The 12,960-nt window shown below is 62.5% G+C and overlaps 1 protein-coding gene across 1 annotated transcript; it reads right to left on the reverse strand.

The window, feature by feature from the left end:
* Positions 1-285: 285 nt before the first annotated feature.
* EVX1 (even-skipped homeobox 1) lies at positions 286-3,449 on the reverse strand. The gene is made up of 3 exons (XM_054726635.1): positions 3,011-3,449; positions 1,281-1,525; positions 286-822 (listed from the first exon to the last, which is right to left on the reverse strand). Exons 1-3 carry the CDS (start codon positions 3,447-3,449, stop codon positions 286-288), a joined length of 1,221 nt encoding a protein of 406 aa, XP_054582610.1.
* Positions 3,450-12,960: the final 9,511 nt, after the last annotated feature.

The raw sequence follows: 12,960 nt of genomic DNA on the forward strand, positions 1-12,960 counted from the left end.
CCCCCGGGTTAGGGGCAGTGGGTCCGGTGACGAATGGCAAAGAGGGGCGCCCCAGAGGAAGGTCCTCAGCCTCTGCCGGCCCCCCCCCCCCCAGTCCCACTCCTGCTGCCCCAACGGGCCAGCCGAGGCCGCTTCCGGGGGTCCCATCCTCCAGGCGGAGTCCTGTTGGTGCTTTTCGGGCCCCTTCTTTCCCCTCGGCGCCCAGGGGGCGGGGAGGGGCGCTGGCTGAGTCCCCGGGGGCCCCCCCACGGGGCGTCCTGGAGCCGGCAGCCCGCGGGCAGCCCCTTATCTGGTGAGGGGCACCTCCTCCCTCTGGTCCAGCGCGACGGAGGACGCTTTGCTGAGCACGGAGGGCGCGAAGGTGAGGAAGGAGTCCGAGCGGGACGTGGAGGCACAGGTGAAGTCCGAGGCGGCGGCGGCGGCGGCGCGGGGCGCCAGCCCGTTGGCGGGGCCGCTGTGGCAGGCGAGGCAGGAGCAGGGGCCGCCGGCCGAGGCGCCCAGGTGCGCGGGCCCCGGGTAGAGCGGCGGGTGGCGGAAGGCGCACAGCAGTTCGGGCCGCGGGTAGGGCGGCGACAGCACGCGGAAGGTGTCGAGCGGGCGCAGCGGGCCGCCGAAGGGCGAGGCGGCGGAGGCGGCGGAGGCGCCCAGGCCCACGGGCGAGTAGTAGGGCAGCGGCAGGTGCGACGGGAAGGGGTAGGGCAGGCCGCCCGCGGCCGCCGCGTGGCTCATCATGTACGTGTAGAAGGCGGGGTCGGCCGGGTGCGGCCACGTCATGGCCAGCCGCTGCCGCTTGTCCTTCATGCGCCGGTTCTGGAACCACACCTGCGGGCAGAGAGGCGCACAGCCGATCCCACCGCCGCCCCCTGGAGCTGGAACCCCCCAGGAGGGGCTCAGAGGGACCCCAGGTCTGCCCTGCCTCCCCGGCTGCCCGAACCCGGCCCGGTGCGCTCGTGGGGGACTAGGGACTCCTCGGGGCCTGGGGCGGCGGCAGCGCTTCCCCAGAAACACCCCCTTCCAGTCGCTCTCCCTGGGGACACTTCCTTGTCACGTCGCAGGCACCCACCCTGCCGTGTATTCGGCTCAGAAGGGACAGAGCAGGCCGCTGGCAGCGGTGGCCGCCTCGGGACTGTCGGGAGGTAACGCTGCCTCACCTGGCGCCTGCACCGGGCCTGGCACCCGCGGCCGCAGAGCCGATTCCTGGCCCCGCACACTCAGGGCCCGGGCAGGGGTGGCGGCTTCCCGTGCGCGGGCGCCCCTCTCCCCGCCTCCGGAGCGCCTACCTTGATGGTGGTCTCGGGCAGGTTCAGGGCGGCCGCCAGCTCGCATCTCCGCGGCCTGGACACGTAGTTCTCCCTGTAGAACTCCTTCTCCAGCCGCGCAATCTGCTCCCGGGTGAAGGCGGTGCGGTAGCGGCGCATCTGGTCACTGGCGCTGCAGGCCAGGCTGCCCTGCGAGCCCCCGCCGTTGCTCTTGGGGGCCTCGCTGCCGCCGCTGGGACTGCCGGTCAGAGCCTCGGAGCCCGGCCCTGCAGGGTGCCCAGAGCCAAGGGCACAGCACAACACAACAGACAAAAAGGCCGCTGATGTGGGGCGGTGGATTCGGGGTGCAAAGGGTGCAAAGAGACCCGCCTCAGTAACTGCTTCTGCTGGGGTGCTGGGGACTTCAAGAACCAGAAAGGGAGGACGGGGCTCACCATTCACAGGAGCACAGAGCGGCCTAGGCCTGAATGGCCTGCGGGTACAAGCCCGGACCCTTGGCCCCTCCCCCCGCTCCAGGCACCTGCCCCGGGGCACAGGGGGGACGCGGCCGTCTGAGCGCTCAGCTCGCCATGGCCAGGAGCGGGCAAGCTGTGCGTGTCTGACGGGCAAGTGGACTGACATGATCATCTGCCGAGTGCTGTGGGCTCTGGTCTTGGTGCATTGTGGGATGCTGGGCACGAACTGTTCTCTTGCTTTTGTGTGGAGGCATGTGTTGCATGGATGGCCTGGCAGTGTGTTCGATGCCCTGTTACCTTAGAATGGCTGAGCGGAGTAGGAGTGGTTCTGAGGCCATGCTGTGGTGGGGAGTCAGGTGGAGGGGGGAATGGGTGCGTGTGCGTGCTCCGCAAGGAGTTGGCGCCAAGGCCAGGGGTGGTTTTCCTTCCATAGCAGGCTCTTCCCGCCACGCAGCAGCTTTGTGGGGGAGTCTGCTGGTGGGCGCTCCAGCTTCCCACCCTTTCAGGGAGACTCCCCTCCTGGCTGTTCACCCCCCTCCCCCTCCCCACACACACACACACACTAGCCCCTGGTCAGAGAGGGGGTCTCCAATTCAAGTGACAGCCCCCTCCTTTGGGCCTAACCCAGCGAAGGGTGGGGCTGCTGCCCCCTGCAGCTCCCTTTCCTTTGGGTGGAGAAGTGGGGCTGGGAAGGCGAGGGGGAGGGGGCGGGCCAGAGCTCTGCCTTTTCAAATGCAACCGGAGACCAAAGGCAATTAGATCATTGGGACCATTTCCGACCTGGCGCCACCGAGCCAGGGAAGTGACAAGGTAATTTGGACCTCTGACCGACGTGCAAACTGGTCGAAGGGCCTCAGCACCAGGCGGCCCGGGTCAGCCTCGATTTTACGGTTTTTTATGGACTCCCCGCTTCCGCGCCTGGATGCGCCTTACACCCCGCTAGCCCCAAACTGCCGGGACCCGCGTTTGATCTCACTCACGCCTGGGGAAGGTGTCTCCCAGAGGCAGTTGAAGCAGAACCACAAAACTCTGGGGGGTTGGGGTGCATTTTACCTCCCTCTCAAGCCCAGGGCTTTCGTCTCCCTCCTCCCCCAACCCCCAGAGCAGAGCTGTCACCCTCAGTCCCGCCAATGCCAGAGCGCAGAAGGAGACCCCACGAGGGCGCAGAGAGCAGGGGCGCATTGCTCCAGGGGCCCCCCGCCACCCTGCCCGGGGAGAAGGGAGCCTCTTCCTTCCCTCCGGACCTGAAGGGGAAGGGGGGCGCGGCGGGAGGCCCGGAAAGGGGGCGGTGGCTACCTTTGCTGTGCTGGTACTCGGCGTTCCCCGTGGCGCAGTCCGGGGTGCAGCTCACCTCGATTTCTTCATAGAAATCCGATTCAGTGTCCGAGCTGCTGGGCTGCCCCTGGCCCGAGAGGCTGTCGGCGGCGGAGGGGGCCGGCGGGCCGGGGCCGAGCGCGGCTGCCCCGGCTGCCCCCGCTGCCCGCGGCTCGGCGCCCGGCCCCGCAGCGCTTCCTGCTGGTCCGTCCCCCGGCTCCTCCTCCGGGCCTCCCCCGCCGCGCTCCCGGGAGGCCGCGGGACCGGCCCGAGGGCTCAGGCAGCCGCGGGGCACCATCTTCTCGGGCGGCTCCGGCAGCGTGCTGCCCACGGCTTCGGCCAAATTGGAGACCCTCTTGCCAACCAGAGTGCCAAGCTGTCCCCCATCCAAAAACATAACCATGTCCTTTCGGCTCTCCATCCCAGAGACCTCCGGAGGGAGGAGGGGGAAAGCCCCAAGTGAGCTCCTAGCCCCCCGGCTCCCTGGGCCCCCAGAGGTCCGACAGATCCGGGCTGCGGGAGGGAGAAAGAGGAGCCAGGCGAGTGGCTGGGCGCGGAGCGGCCGGAGCGAGGTGCGGGCGGCGGCGGCGGCGGCGGCGGCGGGGAGCTGGGGTCACCTTGTGATACGCCCGCTCCTCTGCGCCGCACCGCCTCTGGGAGGAAGCCCCATGGCCCTCGTCTTCTAAGCTGTCATCCTCCTGCTGCAATCGTCATTACAGTACCGCTGGTGACGCCACTCGGCGAGCGCAAGTGGATAAATAGGAACGTCTGCCGCCGCCGAGATGAAAGGAGCCCGCAGCTAATGGCTCGGCAGTGATGCGCCAGGTGTGGGCCGCGCCGAATGGGGAGGAGAGTGTGAAGCAGAGAGACGCGCACACTGAGCGGGGCCGCCAGGCAGAGGATGCAAATGGGGGTCCGCAGACAGCCCGCCGCTGCGTGCCGGCCAGGACCGCAGGGCTGCGGACCCGGTAATTGAATACGCGTTTGATTTATTTATTTTTTTGTTGTTGTTGTTTTTATCGTTGCTTCTGCTTTGGTTTTCTTAGCTTGGTGCCTTGATCTGACACAGACAAGAGAACCCATAACCCTATTTTAGGCCGAGTCCCAAGGCTCGCTGCTCCGGGCATTATTACAACCGCCCATCCCCGGCGAACTAACCTCCCAACGGCTCCAGAGTCTTTTTGCAAGCGACGGAAAATCATAGTCCGCCCCTCCCCAAGCTGTCTGGAGAGCTTGAACCTGGGGTGTCCTCTCCTCTCTTCCCCCTCCCACCCCCCACCCCAGCTATCTCCCTCCTCCTGGGAACCACCTTTGCTATTTTTCTTCCCCACGGGGCTAAAGGTACATGTCTTAAATTTTTTCTTTAAAGACCCGCCTTGGCTGCTGACTCACAGTGTTTGCCTATTCTTCTTTTTTTTCTTTCCCCCTCCCCTTCCAGGTGGCCCAAGGTTTCTACTGCCCGGCCGGACCTCCAGGCGCGTTTGTTCTAGAAGAAATCGCTTTCCCACTTGCTTGGGCCTCGCCTACACTTCAGGTATGTAGGGTGGGGAGCGGTTCTAAGAGTGGCCTTTTCTTGCCCGTATCTTAAGGTATTCATTCAGAGTCAACGAATTCCCCCCAAAACAGGTTTTTCAAGCGAAGAGACGCCGACTGCTGTGGCCCCTCCAGTGGCCGCGCCAGAGGCCCTGCTGTGAGAAGGCACTGCTCTCACCAGAGCCTGGGGCAGGGGGGCAGAGTGCTTGGGCGGCAGTATTGGGGTTCGCAGAGGTTTCACTCACAGGGTTCCCTCCTCCCCTGCCTTTGGTCCTGAGAGAGACGTCACCAAAAATGCCCAGAAAGAGCGAGTGGCTAGTGACTGGGCGCTCTTAGGAATCTTTGAGGACAGAAGGGGCCCCCACGCAGAGCTGGGGGTGGGGGGGGGCGTGTTGACTTGGTGTCTTTAGGAGTAGCCACCCACAGCCCCTGCCCGGTCTTCTTCCAGGGCAGGGACGCCAGAGCCTTTAGGGACAGCGCCCGCTCTGAGCCAGCTGTCAGGCAGGTGAGCTGCGTCCCCCCTGCCCAGGGCGAGGCCGGCCTCACAGCTCCTTCCTTCACCCCTCAGCCCTCCCAGCGCTAAGCCACTGAGGCTGCCCCCTCCACGCCCGAGACAAAGCCCCAGTTCCGGGACCCTAAAGAAAGGGCCCTCGGTCTGATCTTTTTGTCTTTCTATCGCCTGCTTTTCTCTCCTCCTCCTCCTCCTCCTCCTCCTCCTCCTCCTCCTCCTCCTGTTTCTTCTCCTCTGCTCTCCCCCTCTCCCTGCCTCAGTCTTCCTGTCTGTGGCCAGTGGGGGAGGTGGCAGGAGCAGGGCTTCAAGGAGAGGAACGTTCCCCTCTCGCTCCTACTTCCGACTTCTCCCCCTTATTCATAGCTGCCCGTTAACCGGGGGAGGGATTGGGGGGGGGGTATTGTCCGCATTGGCATCTCCGCCCCTGGGACTCCCAAGGCCGCCTTCTGCTGAGCCCTCCACCCCCAAATCCTGGGGGTGTTTACAAGGTGAGAGGAGTGGCTGGGAGCGGAGGGACCAGATCCCCGAGCCTTTTGCTGCGGTGGTTTGAGGGTTCTGTCCCGCCCTTCCCTTCCCTTCCCTTCCCTTCCCTTCCCTTCCCTTCCCTTCCCAGCCAGCACCTGGGGACATCTGCCTGCCCTCTCCCCTTCCTGTCACCGCCAGGCCCCACATGTGTGGGAGCCGCGCGTTGCCCACCCTGGGGTGGGCCCTCCCTAGCCTGGGCCTGGGGCGCCCACCCCCTCCTTCGCCTAGAGCCCTCCTCCTTCTCGCAGAGCCCCCACTGAGCTCACCTGGGTGGGGCGCCCTCAGAAGGACTGGCCCCGCCCGCCTTTCTGCATGCGGTGGGAGGGCTGTGCGTTTGATCCTCTGCTGGGGCTTCCCTGCCACAGGAAAGGGGGGATTGAGAGATCAAGAGGTGTCACTGGCATCTTCTCCCGGCCGGCCCGCTGAGGGGGCTTCCCCTGGCCACTGGGAGGAAGGAGGCTCCAGGCAAGACACAGCCTCTCTGGGGAGGGGCTGCCTCCTCCGGACTCGGGTGTGAAGCTTCAGGGACCAGGCCCCCCCCCCCCACTTCCATCCCGCCCACTCCCCACTCCTGCCTTCCCCCTTCCACGCCGCCTCAGTTTCCTGGGTCCTTAGGGGCCTATTGCAAGCCCACACAGGAGGGGACATTTTAACCCAAAGTCACTTCCCAAAGCATCCTGATGAGGACAGATGGGATTTTTAGCTGGAGGAAAAGAAAATGGGGGGAGGGGCGATAGATGGAAACACTTTCTGAGGACTTTTTTTTTTTTTTTTTTTGGCTTAGGGGTAGTTTCATAGCGTGGTTATCAGTGAATTGAAGGCTTTTCCCAACACGGATCCTGAAGGAAGGTAAATTCATAGCGGGATTGTCGCAGACAGCTGCCAGATCTGGGCGACCCCATAAAATTGGAGAGGGGGTGATGCAGCAGCCTGAGTGGGGGCTGACCCAGCCCCCAACGCTTCTCACCTCCCTCGGCTGGGAGGACCCCTGCCCGCGACGCTGGCCTGCTGTCCCCTCCCCACTGGGTGACAGCCTAGGACCCGGCGGCTCCTCTGGGATTGAAATTCTCGGGACTTCAAAAGCCCGAGGCTCTGCTTTCTCCGGGGCTGGGCCGGGCGGGGGGTGGGGGGGACCCCCGGGAGGCGACGCGGAGATAAGGTGCTGGCGGTGAGTTAAATGGAGTCGAAAGCCCGGCCTGGGCCACCACAAGCGCCTATCCGATCCGCTGAGGTCGCTTCGTTTCCCAGGACAAGCCGCTCCGGAGCGCAGAGCGGCGGCAGGGGTGGGAGTGACGCTCAGGGGCCTGCAGCCCCGAGACGCCACCGTCGGTGCCTGAGAACCTTCTCCAGCCCAATGCCCCGCCTCCCAGGGGCGATCGCCAGTCCTGCCAAACGGAAGGGGTGACGAGACCTGACACAAGGGCACAGGGTTCCAGGAGCTGGTCTGGCTGCTTCGGTGCCAGCAAAAATTGGACCAGAAGGAATTTGGTTTTGCTCTTCGCTTGGTAAAACGCCGGGACAAAGAGAGCTTCTCTTTAAACAATAAGCATCGCCCGGCTGTGGATCTTGATCTTGGGCCCTTGGTCATCTTTCAGCCCTGGGGAGCCCCTCAAAGTTCCCCCCAACCACTGTGTCTCCGCAGCGGGCATCGTGGTGGGGTGGGGGCGAGGGGAGGAGAGCACTTCTGGAATGGGTTCTGGCAGCTGCCGAAGCCCATCCGGGACCCAGAGCTCAGAGGCACTTCGGGGTGGGCCCCTCCAGAGGCCTGGCTTCCCCAGCAGGACAGCACACCACGACCGCTGCCCACCCCCTTGCCCACCTGCAGAGGGAGCTGAAGGCTGCGTGGGCCTTTGGTGGGGACCAGAGCGCAGTTTCTCCGTCAGGCAGGCGGAGCCTGCAGCTTCTGGAACTCTGGTTTGGACAAGTGCCCCCCTCTCTCTGCGCCTCCTGAATGGAAGGGCCAAGCTTCTGGGACAGGAAACTGGGTGCTTCCTGGCCCCGCCTGCCTCCTCCTCCTCAGGCCCTTGGAGTCAGCCAGGCCTGCGGCTGCTCTCCCTGCTCCATCTGTTGGCCTGGCTCCTGGAGGCCCAAGCCTGCAGCTTCCCCAGTCTGAGCTGGGGACTAAGGCCTGGGCAGCCCACATCCCTACATCCATCACCTGCCCGTCCCAGAGCAGGAGGACCCAGGGCAGGACTGGAGCCCTGAGGACCTCCTCAAGTTGGAGGCTTGCCCCTGCCTCGAGTCACCAACCAGAGGGCTGCATTCTGGTCGAGGAGCAATTCCCCCACCCCAAAGTCCCAGGCATCCCCCTTTCCCATCCTAGCAGAGATGATAGAGGTTTTTTTCCTTCACCATTGCTGTCCTGAATTTTGCTTTTATTACAAAGTGCATTGATGCCCATTTCTTGTTCGATCTACATAATATTCCTTTGAAAGACCTCAACCGGCTGCAGTACCTTTTCTCCCACCGTGAGAGGGTGATCAGTGGTCTTGACTCAAATGGCCAGGGCCTGGCTGAGTGTCAGACCCGGGACCAATGCTTCTCCCAGGGCCTTGTCCCTCCCTGGCCTGCAGGGATGCCCCACACCCAGCAGTGCCTTCACCCTCCATAAGGCACCCCTCCACAAACCTCCAGCCCTCTCTGGGGTCTAGGTGGATCCAGGGGCACCTCACAGGGAGTACATTCCTGCCCTCAGAAGAGAAAGCCCACACACGTGGACTGGCCTCACCTGCCCCACCTATGATTTCCCGAGCGGGCAAAGAGAAACTCCATAGAAGTCCGGAACCCCACATGATGAGAGAGCAGTCACTGTTCTAGGCATTTCATCTAGCTTAGCTATTCCCATCCTCACAACAGGCCTGAGGAATGTATTATGAATCACCCCTATTTTGCAGCTGAGTAACCTGAAGCCCAGAGAAGAGGCCCATACACACATGACCGAGTGAGGACCTGACCCCATCCCTCTAGCTTCCACTGGAACTATTAGACAACCCCAGGCATTGCACAGTGAGCCTTTCCTTCCACAAACGCCCCTTGTGGTTTTTGCCAAAGCCTTTCCTCCTCCTCATTCCCCGATGAACTCACAGCTGTGTGGTGTGGGCAGTGCAAGTAACTAACCTCTGGGCACTTGCTTTGGGCATAAAGGAGAGTAAAGAGCAAAAATGGCCCCCAAACCACTTGGAGACTTCCCGGAGAAGCCCTCCTGGCCTTGCCCTCTTGAGACAGAGCTCGGAGGCTGGTGGGGATGGTGCAGGGAGGCAGGGGCCACGCTTAGGGATGTGGGAGAGGAGGGACCCCTGCTCTGCCCAAGCAGGTGGGAAAATGTAAAAAATGTCGCTGCAGCAGCTGATTCTGGAGACCCTCAGAGACAAAGTCGAGACGTGCTCTTTGACCATCACAAGCCACTGAGACCGGAGCACCTATCTGGGAAGGGGCCAAACTCAGCAGGGTTCCCAGCCAGCGTTAACCTTTGGAGAGTCATGGCCCCTTCACGTCTCTGGCAAAGCTCAGTGTACAGACGCATTGAGGTTAGCCTTCAGTTTCCCAGATTCCCCTACCCTCTACACAGCATCCCTAGAGCCCTGGTCGGCAAACCGCGGCTCGCGAGCCACATGCGGCTCTTTGGCCCCTTGAGTGTGGCTCTTCCACAAAATACCACGGCCTGGGCGAGTCTATTTTGAAGAAGTGGTGTTAGAAGAAGTTTAAGTGTAAAAAATGTGGCTCTCAAAAGAAATTTCAATCGTTGTACTGTTGGTATTTGGCTCTGTTGACTAAGGAGTTTGCCGACCACTGCCCTAGAGCCACCCAACCCCAGGCACAGTTGCCGGATCCCTTTGCTAGGGGGTGTGGCTTTGCCAGGTGTCTTCCCTTACAAGGATTGATTGGCCCAAGTGATCAAACCTGGGGGCCTGGCCAGGCCTCCCGCACTGACTCCTGGACTAAGCACAGGCTCCTGACTCCACTGCGCACACCTCCGCTCAAAACCTAGGCCCTGGAGGTGCACCCGGGGCAGAGAATGGCGGGTCTGGAGCTTCTGTGCGGCAGGACTGACCGTCCCTCGGGATAAGGGGGATCCGGAGTGCAGGGAACTAGGCGTTATCATGGAGCCCCGGCCCCAAGGGCTCCTTTCCTGCTTGGGGAAGAGCTAAAGGCCGGTACGTTTTCCGCTTTGTTTTGAATAGACTTAACTCTGGCGCAAACCCTTTCCAAGCGCTGGTCTGCCAAAGGAGCCGGACAGCCCTGCCCCTTGCCCCCCCTCCCCCCCCCCCCCCGCAAGCCCAGCGCTGGAAGAGGGAGCCCGCCCACTGCTGCACCCGCAGGCGGCCCCACCCGTGATCCCTAGCTGGGCGCTCTCTACCGGGCGGGATCTCGTCCACGACGTAACTAGCCCTGAATGTTCCCTCCTGGGTGCGGGGCTCTGTGAGCCTGTGTCTGTGTGTTCACTGACCGTCTGTCTGTCTCTCCTGGTTCCCGGGCCAGGGGAGAGGCCGCAGCCCCTTCCTCTCTTCCCCACTCGGCGTCGCGGGGCCAGGAGACGCGGTGGCGCCGGGCTGCGAACCCCGCACGCAGGGCGGGGAGCGAGGGGGAGGAACGCCCGCGGGCCAGGGAGTCCGACCGGTTGGGCGGGCTAAGCCGCTCCCTCGGGCGAACCGGAAAAACCCTTGTGTGAGGAGTTTGGGGGACTGGTTTTTACAGAGCTCCCTCCTGTAGGGGGACCCCGACTTGCCGCTGCCTCTCACAGACGTTCACAGCCCGGCTGCAGGGGAACTGGCTCCGAGAGGCCGAGGACCGTGCCCAGCGGCTCCCGGCTGGGAATGGCTGTGCTGCGATCTTAACCCACATCGCGCGGCCCCCGATCCGGTCCTCTCTCTGACGTTAGGCTGTGCCCCAGGGCCGAGGGTGACGGTCCCTAACGCGGCAGACACCGTCGCGGCGCCCTGGGCGTTGCCGAAAGGCGCAGGCGGGGCCCCCCTCCTCCGGGCGTTTGGCGAACGGGGCGCGGGCGAGCGGAGGGCGGGAGCCAGCTTGGGCGGCCACCGTAGGTCTCAGAGGAGCAGGGCGCGGGGCAGGGGTGGCCGCCAACAGGACGGGCCGGAGGGCGCCGCGACGTGGGGGGACTGTGCGCGCCGTGCCCGGAGCCTGCTGGGGGGACCGTGCGCGCCGGGCCCGGAGCCTGCTGGGGGGACCGTGCGCGCCGGGCCCGGAGCCTGCTGGCTTTGGGCGAGTGCGGGCGCGCCTGCGGCAGAGTCAGAGGGTGGGCGCCGGCTTTGAGAGGCTCCTGGTGCTGGAGGCGCAGCAGGAGGGATGGCGGCGCAGGACAAGGGTGTCACCAGCCCCGGGCTGGAGTGCGCGCAGAGACCCGGCCGGGACCTGGAACTCCGCGCCCCATGCAGCCCGGAGCGTCCCTTTCCGACCTGCGAGCCTGCCGACCGCCCCGTCCCGGTTCCGGGGCCCTCTCTGCGCCCTCCGCCCCTCCCGCCCCTCGCCGCCGCGGTGACAAAGCGCAGCTCCCCAACTGCTGTCTTGGTGCGCCCCCCACTGCCGACCGCCAGAGGCGGAAATGGTGGCGCGTCCCAGCATCCACGCTGGCTGCCATCCCGCCACTGTGCCCAGGCGGCCGCCAAACCCCGGGGCCCCCGGGGCAGCCCATCTTCCATCGGCAGGAAGCTCACCTCGTCCTGAGCGTCCGCCAACTCCGCTGGACCCCAGGAGGGTTGGGTGGCAGGTCGGCGCCCCGGAGCCTCGGCTTCTGGGGACCCGTAATTAACCCTGCGTGTGAGGGGCTGGCGGAAGCGAGCAGCTCCCCTCCAAGGGGGCGAAGAACCCCACCCCAGCCTGCCCAGGCTGGCTGTCATAAGGAGGGTCACATGGCTGGGGTGCCTTATAGATGCCCCTGGTCAGTCTGACCAATCACCACCCCAACACACCGCCTGCACCCCATTTGTTGTGAACGCTAGGGCATTGTCCCCACAGACCTCCCGCGGTTCTTTCCTGAGCCTCTTTCAGTTCCGAGGCCAATGTATACACAGTGTGGCCTCGTGGCAACCCCTCTCGGGCTCGCTGTGACAATGCTGCCTGAAGTGCTGGCTGCGCTCACCTGGGAACCGGTTCCAGTGGTCAATTCTCACACTTCCTGACCTAGAAGCGGGGTGAGGGCCCAGCAATCGGCTTTAACAAGGCCTCCAGGGGGTTCTGGTGCACGCTCTGGTTCTAGCACTCTCTGGTTTGGGATTCACTTCATCACCCTGGTTTCTAAGTTGCTGTGATTCTCACTACGCCTGGAATAGCTTTTTTTTTTTTTTTTTTTTTTTTGTAATAATGGAATAATACAAGACCACCCAACCGTTACCTATTATTGACAATAGTGGTAATAATGCCTGGTGAAGTGGTAGTAATGCCTGGTGAAGTCTTTTTTTTTTTTTTTTTCCTCTGCTACAGAATTTTATGCCTCTGTTACTCACCCCTCTTCTTTCCGCTTTATGGCCTCCATGTATCTGTGCTCACAGGTAGTACCTAAGGGTGTCATTATCTCGTTTAGCTCCTCACTCATCTCCTTCATCCACTAAGGGCATGCCTCACTCATGGCAGATCAGAGACTGCTCTGGAGCTGAAGCAGCAGGAGCAGGTGGAAAACTTGTCCTGCCCAGAGATTTCTCTCACAAAGGCAGTCGGAGGCCTTCAGGTGGGGCTGGCTTGCTAGCTGCAGAGTGGAAAAGAGCAGATCTCCGTGTCTGGGCACCCCTATCCTGCCAGAGAACAAATAGGATGGAAAAAAGGGCCTGGGAACAAGGAAAAGTGGGGTGTAGATACAGGTTTTCTATGGGCTCCCGAAGGACTATGTGCAGGGACCCCCAGGGGGTTCTGCCAGCACCTCCTGCTTGCAGGCTTTTAGGCTTGAGATATATAAGTATTTTTCTTCTCTGCTATCTCAAGATAGCGATTCAGGCATCTGCTGTGGCTGGTTAAAAGCAAGCAGGTTTAGTAGATGCTTTTTCATTCTGTCAGAATTTTTTAGTATCAGACATACTCTAGGATGCTATTTAATAAGTTAACTTAATTTTTTTAACGTATTTTTATTGATTTCAGAAAGGAAGGGAGAGGGAGAGATAGAAACATCAATATGAGAGAGAATCATTGATCGGTTGCCTCCTGCACGCCCCCTACTGGGGATTGAGCCCACAACCCAGGCATGTGCCCTAGACCAGAATCAACCTGGCTCTATCCACTGAGCCAAACCAGCTAGAACAATAAGTTAACTTTATGGCTACTGCTGTAAAGTAGGCAGCATGAGGCCGAGGTGCCACCAAGCATACCCACATATAGGAACTGTTCTAAATGCTTTGCTGGCATTGTATCACCAGTC

Source organism: Eptesicus fuscus, chromosome 14 (genome assembly GCF_027574615.1).
Source record: "Eptesicus fuscus isolate TK198812 chromosome 14, DD_ASM_mEF_20220401, whole genome shotgun sequence".
In the NCBI taxonomy this organism is placed as follows: Eukaryota; Metazoa; Chordata; class Mammalia; order Chiroptera; family Vespertilionidae; genus Eptesicus; species Eptesicus fuscus.